The sequence below is a fragment of the Meles meles genome, chromosome 17, assembly GCF_922984935.1.
Source record: "Meles meles chromosome 17, mMelMel3.1 paternal haplotype, whole genome shotgun sequence".
NCBI lineage: Eukaryota > Metazoa > Chordata > Mammalia > Carnivora > Mustelidae > Meles > Meles meles.
Genome location: NC_060082.1, coordinates 48332638 through 48354337, shown reverse-complemented (window position 1 = coordinate 48354337; position 21700 = coordinate 48332638). Strand labels below are relative to the sequence as shown.

The window sequence follows — 21700 nt, the reverse complement described above, 5'->3', positions numbered from 1 at the left end:
GGTTAAACATCTGACTCTTGATTTCAGCTCAGGTCATGATCTCAGAGGTGTGAGATGGAGTCCCTAGTTGCCTCCTTGCTGGGCATGGGCCTGCTTAGGATTCTCTCTCTCCCTCTTCCTCTGCCCATTCCACCTTAAAAAAAAAAAGAAAAAGAATCAATAGTCTTTCTTTTTTATTAAAGAGATCTATTGATAGTGGCTGAGAGGGAAATGAAATGTGTGTGATTCAGATGAACATGTTGATTATTTAATGCTAATTTCTCATAGATAAGAAAGAAAACTGATGGTGCTTATATGGTTAAGTGTCGGGACTTCTAGTGAGTCTGGTTCTGCTTCTAATTCCTCTGTAGCTTTGAGAAAGATGGAACAACTACAAAAATTGTGTGTTTGAACATATACAAAACAGTTTACCAGAAGCATTTGGTAAAAGGCAAACTAAAGAGTTTCTTTGCTTACATTTAGAACTCTTTACTTTTTTTAAAGATTTTATCCATTTATTTGAGAGAGAGAGAGAGTGTGCATGAGCTGGGGAAGGGGCAGTGGGAGACGAAGAAGCAGACTCCCCACTGAGCAGGGAGCCCAACTTGGGGCTCAATCCCAGGACCCTGAGATCATGACCTGAGCTAAAGGCAGATGCTCAGTCAACTGAGCTACCCAGGTGCCCCTAAAATTCTTTAAAGGAACTTTATATTTCGGGGCACCTGGGTGGCTCAGTGGGTTAAGCCTCTGCCTTCGGCTCAGGTCATGATCTCAGGGTCCTGGGATCGAGCCCCATATCGGACTCTCTGCTCAGCGGGGAGCCTGCTTCCCCCTCTCTCTCTGCCTGCCTCTCTGCCTACTTGTGATCTCTCTCTCTCTATATCAAATAAATAAATTAAATATTTTTTAAAAAAATAACTTTATATTTCATTTGACTTTATAAAATCATTTAGAGGCAAGAAGATGGTGGTGATTATCCTTTTTATTAGTGAAAGAAGCATGGACTCCGGAGTTAAACCAATTGAGATTTAAATATCACCACTCTCTGTAATCTTGGACAAGTGTTTTGTAACTCTGACCCTTAGTTTCTACATCTGAAAACTGGTTTTCATAACAGCTAATATTTATCGACATGTGCCAGGCATGTGCTAAACTTCTTAGGTACATTATTTTATATAGTTCACATAGTAACTTTATAGGGTAAATCCTGCTCTATACTCATTTCACAGGTGAGGACCAGAAGTGCAGAAAAGCAGGTGATTGGATCAAGTTCACATAACTAAATTTGTGATACTAAAATAATTAGAGATGATGTATGTAATATGGGTGTAAAGCAGTGTCAGACTCTGAAGTCTTCAGCGAGACATTACCTATTATTGCTGATGCTGTTCTAAAAGAAACCAAAGTGCATTTGGATCAGATTTGGTTTATAAATAATCTGCAAGTTGAGGATTAAATACTATTTCAGATGTCTGATTCCCCAGCTCTGATTCCAGAATTCTAAGGTGAAATATCCAGATTAACAACTTGAAGAGAGGCAACCATGTCTCTTAATTTTCTCTTATTTATTTATTTATTTATTCTCTTTTTAAATTTGTTTATTAACATATAATGTATTATTAGCCCCAGGGGTACAGGTCTGTGAATCACCAGGTTTACACACTTCACAGCACTCACCATAGCCCATACCCTCCCCAATGTCCATAACCCCACCACCCTCTCCCTACACTCCTCCCCCCAGCCACCCTCAGTTTGTTTTGTGAGATTAAGAGTCTCTTATGGTTTTTCTCCTTCCCGATCCCATCTTGTTTCATTTATTCTTTTTTTTTTTTTAAAGATTTTATATATTTATTTCACAGATGGAGACCACAAGTAGGCAGAGAGGCAGGCAGAGAGAGAGGGGGAAGCAGGCTCCCTGCTGAGCAGAGAGCCCGATGTGATGATGTGATGTGGGGCTTGATCTCAGGACCCTGGGATCATGACCTGAGCGGAAGGCAGAGGCTTAACCCACTGAGCCACCCAGACGTCCCTTGTTTCATTTATTCTTTTCCTAACCCCCAACCCCCAAATTGCATCTCAACTTCCTCATATCGGGGAGATCATAGGATAATTGTCTTTCTCTGATTGACTTACTTCGCTAAGCATAATACCCTCTAGTTCCATCCACGTCGTCACAAATGGCGAGATTTCATTTCTTTTGATGGCTGCATAGTTAATTTTCTCTTATATTCCATGGCTCTTAATATACATTTGAGGAAATTGTATGCATTTGATACTTATTGATGGTTATAAATTTCTCTTGAAAGGAAAAATGTGGATGTATTTATAAATTAAAAATGGCCATTTTCTGGGGCGCCTGGGATGCTCAGTGGGTTAAAGCCTCTGCCTTCAGCTCAGGTCATGATCCCAGGGTTCTGGGATCGAGCCCCGCATCGGGCTCTCTGCTCAGCAGGGAGCCTGCTTCCTCTTCTCTCCTCTGCCTCTCTTCTGCCTGCCCCTCTGCCTACTTGTGATCTGTCAAATAAATAAAATCTTTAAAAAAAATGGCCATTTTCTGTAAAGTATTTAATTTCCTTTAAGGGTTAATTCTTTCATTCCATTATTTTTAAAGTTGCCATTGGAGGGTAATTTTAGAACTTTCATTATAAGAGTCTTTTGTTTTCACATTGGTATAAGAAAAAGAAAATGAGAAAGCTATAGAGAAGGCTGACCTCTCAAGAATTTCTGTGTGGGGAATTGCTAAGGCATGGAAGTCCATAAGCCATTTTTCTCCATTTATTTTTTTGTATATTTTCAACAAGCTGTACTTCTGCTTAGTGAAAGTTGGCAATTTTTTTTAGTACCAGAGCCAAATACCATTCTCATCAACTCAGAGTTCATAGGAAATATTGAAGTCTAAATTTGCCCTAGATTGAGTGTATTTTAATAAAGATGGTCTAGTGTATTGGGGGCTCACTTTACCTCAAAACAGTCTTTAAGAATAGTAAATTTTAGGGCATCTGGGTGGCTCAGTCCTTAAGTGTCCACCTTCAGGTCCTGGGATCGAGCCCTGCATGGGGCTCCTCCCTGCTCAGCGGGAAGCCTGCTTCTCCCTCTCCCACTCCCCCTGTTTGTGTTCCTTCTCTTGCTGTCGCTCTTTAAAAAAAAAAAATTAAAAATTAAAGTTAAAAATTAAAATTAATTAAAAATTAAGTTAACATTAAAATTAATAAAAATATAAAGATAAAAATTTAGAATTAAAAAAAGAATATTAATTTTATAACAAATCCTGTAATACATATCCTAGTTTTAGAAAACAGCTTGAATAGTTTTAGTGTGATTATAACAGTAACATATCTGTGAATGATGCTGGCATACCAATATGCCTTTCTTTGTTAGAACATAATTTTGTGGTATTTAGTCAGACAATCAGATCTTTACATTTGGAGCAAATGCCTTCTTCCTTTGAAATTTAAGATTTCTGTGTTTCATCACTGGAATAACTTGTAAACTTGTTTGTTTACAAGTAGCAGTTGAAAGTAGGAGGAGATTTTCAAATGGGTAACAGTGAGGTATTTTTCCTCCTTCATTATCTTCCTGTGCTTGGTCAGGATTTTTTTTTTTTTTTCTTTCACAAACTCTTTAGAATTACGATGCTTTGGTCTACTATGCATCTTTGTCTTTTTGTTCACTGATGTATCCAAGGGCCTGGAACAGTGCTTGGCTCGTAGTAGGACCCAAATATTTGTTGAATGAGAGAATAAAGGGTCTCTTGTTCGGCTCTTGGGCAGCTCTAGTATGCATCTTGCTTTTTTACTTACCAGATCCATTCAGAGGTTTAGCCACTATCTGCTAGATTTTGACTTATCCACTGACTCTGTATTATAGTAGGATATTATTTATAGTGACACCTGTGCTTTGTGATGGTAAGAGGGAAAGAACTTACAGACTGACACACTGTGGAGACAGAAAGTAGATTAGTGATTGCCTGGAGCTGGCATTGGAGGTGAGGACAGAAAGTGGCTGCAGAGGGGCAGTGGGATCTGTTTGGGTAAAGGAAATGCTCTGAAACCGGGTTGTGGTGATACATGCACGGCTCTATAACTTATTAAAAATCACTGAGTTGTTGGAGTGAGTGAATTTACAGTATGTAAACTGTATTTCAGTAAAATCGTTAAAAAAACAAAACCAGGTTGGGAGTCTAAAAATTTGGGGAAAAATTGGAAAACTAGCATGATGTAATTATTTATTTCTTACTTTAGGTATGACTTGTTGCTATAGATAACTAATTTATCTATAAAGATATAGACAGAGAGATATTCATTTATTCTCTGGAAAAGTACTTTCTTTGTGATATTATCTTGGAATATATAAGGCTTTCAATATAAAACATCTTTGTTACATCTAATTTCCTAATTCTCCTTTATAGGAATAATCCAAGGCTAGCAAGATGAATAGATGTAAATTACTCCACATTGCTGGTAGTTTATTTACATTTGGTTACAAAATTAGGACATCCTAATCCTATTTTTTTTTCCATTGCCTTTCTGAAAGATTAACTCACTTAGATTACTTTCTTTTCATTTTCTTAAGCAAATTATTTGTGGACTCTCTCACTGATGTATTATCCTCCCCCTCCCATCTGCCACCACCTTTTTTTTTTTGTTAGGAGATTATTTGTATTTTAAAAGTACTTGTTGGGCGAAAGAAATTTTTCCATGAAACTAGTATTTTTTGTATTCCGTATGTGGCTTCTCCCCAGGAGTACAGCCCCTTTAAAAATTCAACTCTGTCCTGAAAAATTATTTATAAAAGCTTTCCCACAAGTCTAATAAAAGCCAAATATTTTAAAGATCTAATTAAGTTTATTGAGATCAGTTAACTCTAAAGTCCAAAGACGTCAAGCATTGGCAAGGACGTGAGGACGTAGAGACATTGTAATTAAAAGGCACTTGTAAATTAAAAAAAATAAAAATAAAAAAAAAGGCACTTGTATTTTAAGAATGAATAGAGGTGGCTTGATTTCTCATCAGTTAAATCATTGTGCAGTTATTCTGTGGCTTAGAACTATTAGATGATAATAGCTGTTATTGTTACTCTTATAATATTTAGTGCTGGCTATATGTCAGAACTGGTTTAAAGACTTTCCTTAAGGCACTCATTTGATTCTGATAAGAATCCTATGAAGTAAGGATTACTACTATCCTCATTTAACAGATAAAGGAAAATAGGTCACACAGAACTCATCCAGGGTCACACAGCTAGAAAATCCAGGCAGGCAGGCGTGGCTCATCATTACCATACCAAAATCAAAAGACAACTTTTCTTTTTTCTTTTTTCAAAAGCACAAAACCAAAAACACTTCATCCTCAAAGGGTTAAGAAATCTGTAGTAGAAGAAAATAAGAATTAATACTCTGCTGCTAGGTGGAGAAATATGTTCTTCCATTTCCTTCTTTATTTTTATTTTTTCCTTGTTTCCATTTGTATTTTTATGTTTCTGTTATTTATAAATTTATGTTTTTATGTCCGTATGTTACTTTCCATTGTGACTTTTATGACTCAGTGTTATTCTCAGTGACTGACGTGCTCTGTTTACTCATAATTTTTCATACTGTGCTAGGCTGATAGTTGAAACAGTATTACTTGAATTTAGTCAGAAGTCTTTTATTAGGATTTCTTTTATGTGTCTGATAGTTTAATCAGTTGTCCACTGGGATTGGTTGAACATTTCTGTGGCGGCAACTCAAGCGTTACCTGTTGCTTGAAAGGTCTGAAGTGTAATCACACCTCTCATTTCTATGTTTTGAGAAATCTGTATTATTATAATTCCAAAGGTGAATTTCCTGTAAGAATGCTTATGCCTGTTGGTTAAATGGTGATATAAGTATCAATATAAATAAGCAAAAATATTTTAATAAATTGATCTCTGTTGAATTAAACTGACCATACAATAAATGATCTCACAGTATGGATGTATTTTGAGGAAAAGTTCAAGGTATTATTTTTTTAAATAATTCATTCCTATTCCTTTGTTTTTATTTTATTTTTTAGGATTTTGGCCCCTAACAGTAATTATCAAGATGTTGAGACCCTCTATAACTTCCTAATCAAGTATGAGGTATGAGAAATATTTTAAAATGTTTATCATATTTCCACCATAAGCAAGTTTTACTATAAATAAACTTGATAGAGGTCTAAAACCATCGGAATACTATTTAACTGGCATTTGCTTTAAATTTTCAAAGGCCACGGAAGTCTGTCAAAGACAGATTAAACTTTTTCTTTCATTCATAAAATGAAAACTCAGGAGTCCTATAATAACACACTTTCTCCAGCACAGAATTGTTTCTCGTTAGGGGTGCGGTTGGCATTTCGGGAACGGGTCATTTCTCCATTGTGCGGAACACTGCAGGTGTTCACATCGCTGCTCCTCACATACTACATCCCAATATCTGAGTCACTGTGACAACCGAAAATACCCTTCTGCCCCACTCAGCTCACAGACCCAGATGGCCCCTAGGGAGAAAGAGCCACCTCGGTTTGAGAACCTGCGATTAGTGAAAAGGAAAGCTGTAATTCCGCTTCCTCTGTAGCTGCAGCGTACACCCTTGGTGTGAGAGCTGAGGGCCTGCGGTGAGGTTCTGGTGTGTTTTGTGACTGAACTGGGGAGCTTTCCTCATCAGCCCTGAGTGAGGGAGAGTATTCTATTCTGTTCTGTTCTGTTCTATTCTATTCTATTTTATTTTATTCTTTTTTATTTTTTCTGTGTTCCAAGATTCATTTTTATGCATCACACCTAGTGCTCCATGGCATACGTGCCCTCCTTAATGCCCACCACCAGGCTCACCCATTGCCCCGCTCAGAACCCTCAGTTTGTTTCTCAGAGTCCACAATCTCTCATGGTTTGTCTCCCCCTCCGATTTCCCCCAACTCGCTCCTCCTCTCCATCTCCCAATGTCCTCCCTGTTATTCCTTATGCTCCACAAGTAAGTGAAACCGTACGGTAATTGACTCTCTCTGCTTGACTTATTTCAGTCAGCATAATCTCCTCCAGTCAGGGAAAGCATTCTGGTGATCTTCAGTTTCTCTTCCCATGTACCTGTATGTTCTTTCTTTTCAAGTACGTGCGTGTGTGTGTGTGTGTGTGTGTGTGTTGTAAGTTTTTAAATGTTCCAAATGAAGGAATGTGACATATATTCAGGTCTCACATTTCTTATGGAGTGCAACTTTTTTTTTTTTTTTAAGATTTTATTTATTTGTTTTACAGAGAGAAACACAGCGAGAGAGGGAACACAAGCAGGGGGAGTGGGAGAGGGAGAAACACACTTCCCGCCGAGCAGGGAGCCCCATGCGGGCTTGATCCCAGGACCCAAAGGCAGATGCTTAACAACTGAGCCACCCAGGCGCCCCTAGAGTCCAACTTTTTAAAATACATTCACTTTTATTTCTGGTTTGCCCTTTATATATGTCTTTGTATGTAACATCTGACATTAAGAACACAGACTGGGGTCAAACTACCAGTGTTCAAATGTTGGGTCTACCCCTTTTCAACTGTATGGTATGCTCTTAGAAGAGTTACTTAGTTCACTTTGTCTCAGTTTCTTCATCTGTAAAATGGGAATAATATCAGTAGATAAATAAGAGATATTTTTTAAAGAATAAATAGTTTAATCTACCTGAAGTGTTCCAAACAGTACCAGACACAGAGCTAAGGGTTCAGTAGTGTTACCTTGTTTATGGAGTGAGTAGTGTTTATGTGTGCTTTTTAGAAAATCAGCCTTAATACTGTATTGACCACATGATGTGTTTATTAAGAGGATTTCTTCTTTCGGGATGATTTATATAATTATTACATCATACTTTTCGAATTTTAAATGGAGTCATTAATTCTAACAAAAATGTATTCGTGGAAACAATAGGGCAATTTTAAAATCACATTTTTAAAATTTAAAATCACAATTTTAAAATCCTGGAAAAATCTGGGACATAGGTCTTTTTTAAGTTTAGCACTTCCTGTTGCTGGGAGTACGGGGAGAAATGCCTACGTCATTATGCATCAGACTGTGTCGCTATACCAGTTACTACATTGGAGGGATTTCTCACATCATAAACACCACATTTGAGATCCTCTAAATCTTTGAAGATGTTTAGCTATTTTATTTTTATTTTTAATTTTTTAAAAGATTTTATTTATTTATTTGAGAAAGAGAGAGAGAGAGAGAGAGCACAAGCTGAGTAGCAGAGGGAAAGGAAGAAGCAGGCTCCCTGCCAAGCAGGGACTCAAATGCGGAACTTGATCCCAGAACACCGGGATCATGACCCAAGCTGAAGGCAGACTCTTAACTGACTGAGCCACACAGGTGCTCCTCTTGAGCTGTTTTAATACTCAACTTTTGTCTTTTGTTCTTGAATTTTTAAGGGTTAAAACCAGTATAGCCATTTCTAGTACGTGGCATTCATCATAAACAACAAAGTTCAACAAAGCATTGAGGACACCAATTCCATAGTCAGCTCTATAGTCATACCTCTGTTTACTGACAAAGGCATCTTTTAGCTCTTTTTTCCCTGGGAGTTAAAATTGGACATAGAAATGATGCTTAACAGTGTAATTTTGAATGTCCCAATATGAGTGGTTAAAATGTATTGAAACTGATGAATATGATGAAAAGAGATATTTTAGGCTAGAACCTGTAGTATCTATCATGAATTTGTGCTTCAGTTTTCCTTTATTAGTAGTAAATTAGCTGCCTACTTTTTAAGTCATGTGCTGTGACGTGGAGCTGTACAGTCCTAACCCACTGAGCCACCCAGGTGCCCCCCCTTTTTTAAAGATTTTATTTATTTATTTGATGGAGAGAGTGATCATAAATAGGCAGAGAGGCCGGCAGAAAGAGAGGGGGAAGCAGGCTCCCTGCTGAGCAGAGAGCCCGATGTGGGACTCGATCCCAGGACCCTGAGATCATGACCTGAGCCGAAGGCAGAGGCCTATTGGAGCTGTACAATCTTTACATCTCAACTGTGCTTTGGGACAAATGTCTAAATGTATGTGGGTGATTGCTTTTAAAACTAAAGCTATGTCTTGTTGCTTTTTTCTTCTAAAAATCTAAAAGTCCAAGGAACTATTTTGTATTCATATTTTTTATTCACATCAGGTTCAAAACCACTTCTTCAGCTGATTTTTTCTCAACAGTTGATAGAGAACAGATTATTTCCTTCATCTTTTGATCAAACATCAGCAAGGTTGTTGACATTTGCCAACCTTAAGTTTGCATACATTTTAAGTCCTGGCATATTGGGACAATAGTGAAAATATCAGAGTCTAGTTGACATGAGAGATCACACAAAGAAAAGGGAATTGGACTGTTTGACATGTATATGGCATGTATATGTAAATGTATATCTTAAATGTTTTTAGAAGATCTTTTATATTATCCTTTTAAAAAAGATTTTATTTATGTATTTGACAGAGAGAGAGATCACAAGTAGGCAGAACAGCAGGCAGAGAGAGAGGGGGAAGCGGGCTCCTGCTGAGCAGAGAGCCCTTTGCGGGGCTCAATCCCAGGACCCTGAGATCATGACCTGAGCCAAAGGCAGGGGCGTAATTAACCCACTGAGCCACCCAGGTGCCCCTAAAAGATCTATTAATAAAAATTATAGAGTAACTAAATCTAATATTAATATTATATATAATTAACAGAAAGCATATAATCTTAATTTTGAGCAAAAATATAAGATTATATCGATTTAAAATGTTGTATTTAAAAACTATGGGAGGATGGGGTGCTTGGGTGGCTCAGTCGGTTAAACGTTTGCCTTTGGTTCAGGTCATTATCCCTGGGTCCTGGGATTGAGTCCTGCATTGGGCTTTCTGCTCAGTGGGGAACGTGCTTCTCCCTCTGCCTGCTGCTCCCCCTGCTTATGCTCTCTCTCTGACAGATAAATATATAAAATCTTAAAAAAGTAAAAATAAAAACTATGGGGGCACCTGCGTGGCTCAGTTGGTTGAGTGTTTGTGGAGCTCTTGGCTTTGGCTCAGGTCATGATCTCTCGGTCATGAGATCAAGCCCTGCAATGGGCTCCTCACTCAGTATAGAGTCTGCTTGGGATTCTCTCTCGCCCTCTCTCTCTGCCCCTCCCCACACTTGCACAGGCACATGCACTCTCCCTCTCTCTGAAATAAATAATCTTAAAAAAAACCAAACAAACAGGGGCGCCTGGGTGGCTCAGCAGGTTAAAGCCTCTGCCTTTGGCTCAGGTCATGATCCCAGGGTCCTGGGATCAAGCCCCGCGTCGGGCTCTCGGCTCTGCACGGGGCCTGCTTCCTCCTCTCTCTCTGCCTGTCTCTCTGCCTACTTGTGATCTCTCTGTCAAATAAATAAAATATTAAAAAACAAAACAAAACACCAAACAAACAGTATTTTTAACCTCTATTTAATGAAACATTTTCTACACAATATGATAATTTCCTCACCAAAAAATGTATAACTATTTAAATATTTTTTAAGTAAATTGAACGGAAGATAATCTCATTTAGTTTTCCATCACTACTTCAGAATTCATGAAAATTTAGGCACTGTGCTGTTTGTTATCTGATCAAAAGACTGTGTTACTATCCAGATCGTCCCCTGTATGTAAGTAGAATATAACCTAGATCAATAGGAAGCCCCAAGAAATACAGGATTCCATCACTGTGTCCTCCACATGTGTGCTGTGGTAAGTCTTTGTATGATCAAGGACTTTTATACTTACAGTATTACAAATTATATCTCTGAATTATATTAGGAACTTAAAACATTTAGTTAAAACATTCAGACCTTGGTAGTCTGAAAGACATATCTTTAGAAAATGTCTGCAAATAAAACTTTTTATAAAGTTAGTATTTAAATAAACGAGAAGGTTCATCAGTAATAATTTTTGCAAGGGTTAGCCATAGTATTCAAATGTTGTTAAAGTTGAATGGTTAATTTTGTTTTTCAGCTTGAATTATTTCTAATGTTTAGGATATAAACAAGATGTGGCAGCTTCTACTTTTAAAATAGTCTACCTATATGACCCCAAATCCACTCTAGTCCTTTTAAATATAGAGTAATTTTAACTTCTTAACATTTGCTTCTTTTAGAAAAGAAATTCTAAATATGTGCTTTAGAAATCTTCTAAAACTCTAGGCTAATTGAGGCATGAATCTTTTGATGAGAGCCAGTAGGAGTAAAATTCAGTGTTGCATGGAGTACACATTTTTTTCTTTCCACTTGATATACAGAGTGCTTATCTGCTTTGTTGTAATTCCCATAACCCCAGAATCCTAGATCACTTCTTCTGGTTCTATAAACAGATTAAGTTGTAACAAGAGGACTGATACATTTACATACAGTTCAGTATTGTGTAAAACATTGCGATCACTAACTGATTGTTCTTTTGATGCGTTGTGATCACTGAACTCGTGATTGTTTTTTTTTGGTAAACGCTAGAAACTTGACATTCTGCTCCCTCAGAATCCGGGTCACTCTGCTTGTGCTCTCTTACTGCTCATTTGACTTCATACACATTCTTAGTAACTACATCTTGGTTCTTTTCAGGTGAATAGAAATGTGCAGTTCACTGCCCAGGAACTTTATGACTGTGTTTCACAGTCTGAGTATCGGTAAGTCCCATCTGTGTTCTAGGTAATGCAGTTGTCATAAGCTTTTACTGTATACAGCACCGCTTGGTGTGCTGGTGAAGGATTCTTTTTCGTGTCTGCACTACACTATGATTTTATTATTTTATTTATGATTTTTTATTACTACATTTTTTATTACAGTACTATATTTAGTACATGTTATTAATACATTATTTTTATTACATGTACTATATTTAGTATTACATGTATTACTAATATAGTAATAGTAATATTTATTAAAATAAATATTATTTTATTACTACTACTGTTATTATTACAATATTTTTATTACTACTGCACTTTTTATTACTACACTATGATTTTAATTTATTTATTATTATTTTATTATTATATTTCTTTATTAATATGAGATAGTTCATACATACCAGCAGAGCCGTGTGTGTGTGTGTGTGTATAAACATGGGTGTGAGGTTTAAAGTGGTTCTCAGTATTTTTGGTCTCAGGGCTCTTTACATTTTACAAAATTGTTGAAGACCCCAAATTATGCACAAATGTTACTAAGTACAGCCATAAAAGCTCACTTACTCACTAGATTAAGTTTTCCAAGAAAATCTAAAACCATTGGGCATGCATAGTCTGTAGTAGCTGGGGCTGAAAATGATTTTTTTACCTTAATCTTCAGACTGTCCATCAGTTATACTCTATTATGGATCTTTACAGATAGGCCACATTAAAAGGTTTGTGTACAAGAGATTTGTGTCAAAAATATAACATCTGTTGGGGCACCTGTGGGGCTTAGTTGGTTAAACGCCCAACTCTTGATTTCCGTTAAAGTCATGATCTCATTGTGATGAAATCGAGTCCCACGTTGGGCTCTGTGCTGGGCATGGAGCCTGCTTAAGATTCTCTCTCTCCCCCTGCCCACCCCTCACTCTCTCTCTCTGCCCCCCACCAAATACATACATACATACATATATGCATAAATAAATAAAATAGCATCTATCAAACTCAACAATACATTAAAAAAACTCATTCACCATGATCACATGAGATTTATTCCTGGGTTGTGAGAGTAGTTTAATATTTGCAAATCAACTTAATATATCACATCAGTAAGAGAAAGGATAAGAACCATGTGGTTATTTCAATAAACACAGAAAAAGCAGTTGACAAAGTTGACGTCCATTCATGATAAAAACTTTCAACCAAGTAGGTTTAGAGGGACCATACCTCAACATAATAAAGGCTATCTGTGAAATACTACAGCTAATATCATCCTCAGTTGAGGAGAAACTGAGAGCTTTACCCCTGAGGTCAGGAACAAGACACTTTTTTTAGAAGATTTTATTTATTTGAGAGAGAGAGAGAGGGCACTCAAGGATGAGCAGGCAGAGGGGGATGGGGAGCCAGATGCTGGCCTCCATCCCAGGACCCCAAGATCATGACCTGGGCTGAGGGCAGCTGCTTAACCGACTGAGTCACCCAGGTGCCCCAGGAACAAGGCACTTTTATTAAATACAGTACATCGTACTGGAAGTCCTAGCCACAGCAGCCAGACAACAAAAAGAGATAAAAGGCATCTAAATCAGCAAGGAAGAGGCCAGATTTTCACTATATGTAGAAAAACCTGAAGATTCCACCAAAAAACTACTAGAACTAGTAAGTAAATTCAGCAAAGTCATAGGATATAAAATCAATATACAGAAATCTGTTGCATTTCTGTACACTAATAAGGAAACAGTAGAAAGAGAAATTAAGAAAATAATCCCATTTACAGTTGCACCAAAACCATAAGGAATAAACCTAACCAAAGAGGTAAAAGACCTGTACTCTGAAAACTATACAACACCGGTGAAAGAAAGTGAAGATGACACAAAGAAATGGAAAGACACTCCATGCTAATGGACTGGTATGATGTTGTTCAAGTGTCTATATTACCCAAAGCAGTCTACACTTTTAACGCAATCCCTAACAAAATACCAAGAGCATTTTTCACAGAGTTAGAACAAACAAAATTTCTATGGAAGCACAAAAGACTCCAAATAACCAAAGCAATCTTGAAAAAGCACAGCAAAGCTGGAGAATCAGTTTTGGACTTCAAGGTACATCACAAAGCTGTAGTGATTAAGACAGTATGGTACCAGCACAGAAACAGACACATAAACCAATGGAACAGAATAGAAAACCCAGAAATGAACCTACAGCTATATGTTCAATTACTCTTCAAGAAAGCAGGAAAGAATGTGCAGTGGGAAAAAGTCTCATCAACAGATGGTGTTGGGAAAACTGGACCACTTTCTTACACCATACATAAAAATGAATTGAAAATGGATTAAAGACCTAAATTGAGATAGGAAACCATAAATATCTGAGAAGAGAACACAGGCAGTAATTTCTCTGACATTGACCTTAGCAAATGTTTCTAGATATGTCTCCTGAGGCAAGGGAAACAAACGGAAAAATAAATTATTGGGATGACATCAAAATAAGATTCTGACAGCAAAAGAAGCAATCAACAAAACTGGAAGGCAGCCTACTGAATGGGATAAAATATTTGCAAATGACATATCCAATAAAGTGTTAGTATCCAAAATATATAAAGAACTTATAAAACTTAATACCCCCACCCCAAATAATCCAATTGAAAGATGGGCAGAAGAAATGAACAGACATTTCTCCAGAGAAGACATACAGGTGGCCATCAAACACATGAAAAGATGCTCAGCATCACTCAGGGAAATGTAAATCAAAACTACAAGTTACCACCTCAACTGTCAGAATGGCTAAAATAAAAAATAGAAGAAACAAATCAGGTGTTGATGAGGATGTGGAAAAAAAGAACATTCGTGCACTGTTGGTTGGAATGCAAACTAGTTCAGGCACTGTGGAAAACAGTATGGAGATTCCTCAAACAGTTAAAAATAAAACTACTGTATGATCCAGTAATCGCACTACTGGGTATTTACCCAAAGAATACGAGGTCACTAATTCAAAGGAAGGATACATGCACCCCTATGTTTATTGCAGCATTATTTACAATAGCGAAGTTGTGGAAGCAGCCTCAGTGCCCATCAATAGAAGAACAGATAATGGAATGGAACACCACAATGGAATATTACTCAGCCATCAAGAAGAGTGAAATTTTGTCATTTGCAATGCCATGGATGAAGCTAGAGAGTATATTAAGGCTAAGTGAAATAAATCAAACAAAGACAAATACCATATGATTTCACTCATATGTGGAATTTAAAAAAACAAATGAGCAAAGGGAAAAAGAGAGAGGCAAACCAAGAAACAGACTCTTGCCTAGAGAGGACAAACTGATGGTCACCAGAGGGGAGGTGGGTGGGAGGATGGCTGAAATGGGGACGAAGGAGGGCACTTGCTGTGATGAGCACTGGGTGATGTATGGAAGTGTTGAATCATTAAATTGTTCATCTGAAACTAATATTACACTGTAGGTTAGCTAACTGGAATTAAAATTAAAACTTAAAATATATAATGTTGTCAATCTTGGCCAATATTTTTGAGTTGGGCACTTAACCAACCGAGCCACCCAGGCATCCCAACCTTAGCCATATTTGTGAAGGTAGAGAAAGTTCACTGTGGATAACTTGGAAGGCAGAGTCCCTTGCAGGATGGTTCCAATCAGATGTCTAAAATGATTTTGACTTCACTTTACTGTTGGAACAGTTGGGAGTTTTTTTTAATGGGGCGGTACTGGGGTCAAAGTTGAATATTCAGATTTGAAGTAGTTGTAGTTGGCTTTTTCTTCTTTGTCTGATCACTTATTTTGCCAGGGATGTCAATTAATAAGCTCCCTCTTTAAAAAAAAAAAAAAAAAGCTCCCTCTTATACCCAAAAGGATGATTTTTGAAGAGAGATGAAATATATCTAATATCTTGAATACATAGAAAAGTGGTGATGGCTACTTAGAAGGCTTCTGGCGAAGAGCTTTTAGATTTGTTGCTCTGTTGTTTGTTTTGAAATTATGTGCTGTCTCCGTAAAGACCAGTAGCTCTCAGACTTGCCTCAGGTGTGCTCTGCGGCTCGTGGTTTTCAAATAAGCTGCCGAATGAAAAAGGTCCTTTTGGTTTCTGTGGCTCATACTAGACACAGGGCCAGATGCACCAGAGGAAAGGTGGCAGAGTTTTTCTGGGACACAGAGATGAAAACGGAAGAGTAACTTAACTTGCAGACAGCGGACACTTTGGGGAATGCTGAGGAGGATGATTACTTATGTTGTCTGAATGTACTAATCTGGCTTTTAAAAAAATTTTTATTTTTAAAATGTTTGTGGTGAAGGAGGAGACTGTTGATGTGCCCACCACCACAGTTATTGCAACAGACAAATAATTCAATAGCTCAAGAACAGAAAACTATCTCATAGGTTCTGATAAAGTAAGGAAATAAGGTTTCAGAATGCAAGTAGCTTTGATCGGATGTTGAATTCCAAGACCCAGCAGAGAACCTTGGTGTTTATGTCTATAAATAAGTGCATGTTTTGTCTTCTGTAGTTTGTAGAATTTTCCAGAGGGCTTTTGTGCTTGTGCCGCCACTTACTCTGAGCAGACGAGGAGCTGGCCTAGAATATCCAGGATGGTAAATTAATAAGATAATCAAATAGATGACCAAACAAGTATCCTGGGTGATCACTTCCATATAGATGAGAAATAAGGTAGCCGCAGCCTGCAATTTGCTTTCTTTGTCTTGAGAGCGCTGGAACCGTGTGTTCTAGCATGTGGACGAGGCATCTCGAAGGTCACTTTTTTCTGTCTGAAATGCAATTTGGTTCTGACATCAGCATCCTGAAGTAACATCCAGACACTATGCTGCCTAACCCAGCCTGTGAGTCAGAAGTGTTTGCTTTTCCTTGGGGCAGGTGCTTTTGGGAATGACTGCTTTCTGATACCAGGAATCAACTCCGTGGTAGTATCTTCTAGATTACCTTAGAGTTGTAGTTCACTTCCTTGTGGTTCCTGGACCCGAGTATCAGCAGCATCTGGGGACTTGGAAGAAATGCAGACTCGAAGGCTCTATCCTGAACCTTCTGTGTCAGAAACTCTGGAGGGTGGAGCCCAGCCATCTGTGTTGTCCATGCCTGCAGAGAACATTCCAGTTGGCGAATCCTTGCATTAAATGAATGACCTGGTCTGTCCAAGAAGCCTTAGACAGAAAAAAGCCATGGAGAAAAGTAATCTGCAAACTACATTTAGCCCTTTGATGCTTCTGCTTTAATTAGAAGAGAAAGACTGTATTTTTCTGTGTCTGTAGGTAGCAGTAATAGTTTGCTGTAAATTCGACTCATTTTTAAAAAAATTTATTTACTTGACAGAGAGATAAGAGAGCACAAGTAAGCAGAGAGGCAGGCCGAGGGAGAGGGGGAAGCAGGCTCTCCACTGAGCAGGGAACACGATGCGGGGCTCGATCCCAGGACTCTGGCATCATGACCTGAGCTGAAGGCAGATGCTTAACCCACTGAGCCACCCAGGCGCCCCGACTCATTATTTATGACAGAAGTTACTACAAAATAAACGTAGGCACTTTTTTCTTTTTTAAATTGAGATAAAAGTTGCGTTAAAGAATTAACCATTATAAGGTGTACCATTTAGGGGTATTTAGTGCATTCACTCTCTTGTACAAGTCCTCTCTCTTGGTCCTGAGACATCCGCATAGCCCCAGAGGAAAGTTTGATGCCCGGCAAGCCGTTATTCCACCTTCCTCCCTTCCCCCAGACCCTGGCAACCGCTCATCGGCTTTCTCTCTGTGGATTTGTCTATTTTGAATGTCTCTTATAAATAGAATCCTACAATGCGTGACCTTTTGTATCTGGTTTCTGTGACTTTGCCTGATAGTTTTGAGGGTCATCTACATTGTAGCATGTGTCAGTATTTTCGCTGCTTTCCTGGCCCAGTGAGACTCCCTTGTGTGTTTCTCCACTCGTCTGTTGATGGACACTGGGATTGTGTTCACTTTTGGACTGTTGTGAAGTGTTGCTGTTTGCATACAAGCATTTGCATTCTTCCAGTTCCTTCAGATTGGGGGAGGGGGGGATGTACCTGAGAGTGGAATTCTGCATTTAACTTGTTGAGGAACTACTGCCTTTTTCCCCTGGTAGCTGCACTATTTTACCTTCCCGCGAGCAATAGATGAGGATTCCAGTTTTTCTGGATCCGTCACAAAATTTATTTCTTTTATTTATTTATTTTTTTGATGACAGGTGTCCAAATGAGTGTGAAGTGTGAGCTCGTTATGATTGTGATTTGTATTTCCCTAAGTTCTGATGATGTGGAGCGTCTTTCCGTGTGCTTATTGGCTGTTTTGTCTGTCTTTGGAGAAATGTCTATGCAAGTCCTTTGCCCATTTTTCAGTGGGCCATTTTCTTGCTGCTGTTGAGTTATAAGAAGTCTTTCTGAGGAGTCTGGCTCCAAGCCAGAATCCTATGTGTGACCTTCCAGGCCTGACACGAGGTGCTTCCAAGGCTCTGTCTGGTGGGCTCCCCTGGGGAAAAAGCTGCGGTCCCCATTCCAGATTTGGCACACAGCCAGGGTATGGCACTTTTCTGGAGGGAGTTACGGGCAAAGCCCAGGCCCCCTGCCCCTGAGCTTGCATGCGTATCTGCAATCCTAGCCCAGCAACTTCCATTTGGTGGCGTCCTTACTGGGGGCTTTGGCTGAGACATCTCTCAGGCACTTCTGAGAATTTTTTGGAGGCCTTGGCCGAGGTATTTTTCTCCTCTCTGACCCAGTGGGTTTCTATTCCTATTTCCTTTGCTATGTTCTGAATGTTTGTGTCATTCCCAAATTCATATGTTGACATCCTGTTGCCCAATGTGATGGTCTTAGAAGGTGGGGCCTTTGGGAGGTGATTAGGTCATGAGGGTTGAGCCTCATGAATGGAGTTAATGCTCTCATAAAAGAGGGCTCTCACCAGAATGTGACCCTGGTGGTGCCTTGATCTTGGGCTTCCAGTCTCCAGAACTGTGAGAAATTAATTTTTGTTGTTTATAAGCCTCCCACTCTTGGTATTTTGTTATAGCAGCTGGAATGAACGAAGACCCCCACCTCTCAGTCCCCTGGGTCCATGAAGACATAGGAGCCTTAGTTTTGGGATCCTCAGCAATGAGATGATGTCCCCTGTCTGCACTGTACATCATCTGGCCCTAACCCAGTGCCATTCTGTAAAAAAAATATGGAGCACTAGGGCACCGGCACCTTTAACTTGGTCTCTTGTTTGCAGTGTCACAGTAAATGAAAAAAGTTGATTTTACTTTCAGTTTGGCTTATTGTCCTTATTAACCACCGTGGTACCTGGCAGCTTGACATGTTACATGTTCTGGGTATTAGACCCCATCAGATAGATAATTTGCAAATACTTTCTCTCTATACATTCTCTTTTGAATACACAAAAGTTCTTAATTTTTTTAAAGATTTTATTTATTTGAGAAAGAGAGAGAGCATGGCGGGGAGGGCCAGAGGGAGAAGCAGGCTCCCCGCTGAGCAGGGAGCCTGACGTGGGACTCGATCCTCGGACTCCAGGATCATCATCCGAGCTGAAGGTAGTCACCCAACCAACTGAGCCACCCAGGGACCCAAAGTTTTTAATTTTGTTTAAGTCCAATTTATGTGGGTTTTTTGTTTTGTTTTGTTTTTGTATTTCTGGGACTTTTGGCATCATATCTAAGAGTCCACTGCCAAAGCTAAACTCATGAATGTTTCTAGAATTTTATTGTTTAGCTCTTACAGTTAGGTCATTGATGCATTATTGAGTTAATTTTTGTATATGATGTGAGGTACGGGGTCTGACTTTGTTCATTTGCTTGTGGATATCAAGTTGTCCTAGCACCAAATGTTGAAGAGAAAAAAAGAATTTTTTTCCCCATTGAATGTGATCTTGGCAGCCTTGTTGAAAATCAGTCGACCATGTATGTGAGATTTATTTCTGGGTTTTAAGTTTGTTCCTTTGGTCTGTAGTCTGTATGCCAGTACCACTGTTTTGATTAAAGTTGCTTTATATTTTGAGTTTTCAAAATTGGGAAGTGTGAGTCCTCTAAACATTGTTTTTCAAGATTTGACTATTTGGGGTCCCTTGCAATTCTATGTGAATATTTGGATCAATTTTTGTAAAAAAAGATTGGGAGTTTGATGAGGGTTTTGTTGGCTGTGTAGATCGCCTTGGGGAGGATTATCATTGTCTTCCACTCCATAAGCATGGTATGCCACTAGTTTAGGTCTTTAATTTCTTTTGGCAATGTTTTATGGGTTTTAGTGTACAAGTCTTGTGCCTCTTTGAAGTTATTTCTAAGTGTTTTACTTTTTTTCATGCTATTGTAAATGGAATTGTTTCCTTCATTTCCTTTTCTAAGTGTCCATTTCTAGTGTATGGAAACGCAGCTAGGGTGCCTGGGTGGCTCAGTCAGTTATGCATCTGACTCTTGGTTTTGGCTCAAGTCTTGATCTCAGGGTGGTATGCTTGAGCCCTGTGTGGGGCTCTGCACTCAGTGCAGAGTCAGCTTGAGAGTCTCTCTCTCCTTGTCCCCCTTCCCCATTTGCTCTTGCTCTCTCAATAAAATAAATAAATAAATCTTTTTTTTTTTTTAAAAGAAAATGCAATTGATTTTTTGTTTGTTGATTGAATTAGTTTATTCTAACAGGTATTTTGTGGTTTCTTTAGTATCTATAAATAGGGATAATTTTACCTCTTTGATTATAATTTGTATGTTTATTATTATTTGTTTTTTGTGCCTAATTGCTCTGGCTAGAATTTCCAGTACAGTATTGAGTAGAAGTGGTGATATGTGGGCATCCTTGTCTTGTTCACAATTTTAGGGGGAAAGTTTTACGTCTTTACCATTGAATATGCTGTTAGCTGTTATGCTATTTTTATATTAGCATTACATTGTATTCCATTTTCCTTCATTTGAGATATACACTGCAACTAAATAGAAAAGTTCAGAGATTTGTAAAACAAATATCCATTGTAGACTTTCTTCTTGAACCTAGAAAGAATTTTGGAAAAACAGTCATTAGATCCTTTAAGTTCACTACTGCCATGCCATTTTGACAAAAGTAGCCATGGACATGAATCAATAACCAATAAAATTATTTTTAAATTGGTTTGCTCAAATTTCCAGTTTATTTTGATCTATCTGAGATTTGGGCAAGGCGCGTTTGATACCCATAATAGGACAATTCAGAGAAACTGGCAGTTTTGTAGAAATCTCTTGAGCCACATAGAATTACAGAACTAGAGGCAAATTCCAGTCTTGAGCTCTCTTCCAGAACAGAGTAGGAGTTGGGATTGTTTAGTTTGCAAAAGAGAAATAGGATCACTATGAGACATAAAATATTTGTACTCTGAGATAATGAGTCTTTTTTTAAATTTAGGCTACTCATGTCAGAGAATGGTTGTTTTGTGTTTGTTTTTGTTTTTGTTTTCGTTTTCGGTCCAAGGAAGAACTCTCTAGAAATTCAGAGAGATGAAATGGGCTACCTCTCAGAATTGTGTGTACTCTCACAACTTGGTGAAAGCCAACATGATATGACTCAACCAGAAATGCTGCAGAATATTATGCAAAGGCACTAAGGTGCACCCCCATCTGCCATTCTACATAAAAGCCCTGGGGATAAGGAACTTAAGAATTCCTCTCTTAATACAGTAGAGACCAAGCGTACACGATGAAAAACACGTGCTACTTTCCTCCGTCAACAATGACAACTTGCTGCAGAAGAGAGAATCTGTAGGTGATAATCCCCTGTGAGAATGCTGACTCACACACACGAAGAAACCAGATGCCAGTAGGATGAAAAGAGGAGACAGAGCTCGCTTCTAAACTGTGAGAGGAGGGGAAGAAAGAAAGAAGACAAGACACAGAAATAGATTCAAAGTCCAGTTGTAAAGGGTTTTTTTTACCCCCATGTGGAATAAATCACCAAGAGCAGGAATGGGCCCTTTTTGTTTCATTTTTAAGTTTATGAGAAAACTTACTTATGTTAGATAAGTTATGAGAAAACTAAGATAGTATTTCATGCAGTTTTTCTAAGATTCTCGGGACAAGAAGAAAATCTACAACGGATATTTGTTTTACAACATCTCTCCTATTTGGGGATCTCTTAGGGTC

General features: G+C 38.4%; 1 protein-coding gene across 3 annotated transcripts in view; it reads left to right on the top strand.

Moving 5' to 3' along the window:
* The window catches only part of SWT1 (SWT1 RNA endoribonuclease homolog), a 105700-nt gene that overhangs the window by 81931 nt on the left and 2069 nt on the right, over positions 1–21700 (top strand). For all 3 annotated transcript variants that reach the window (XM_045982791.1, XM_045982792.1, XM_045982793.1), the window contains exons 17-18: positions 6012–6078; positions 11537–11601. In XM_045982791.1, coding sequence (XP_045838747.1) covers positions 6012–6078; positions 11537–11601 — 132 coding nt within the window. The remainder of the gene's footprint in view (positions 1–6011; positions 6079–11536; positions 11602–21700) is intronic.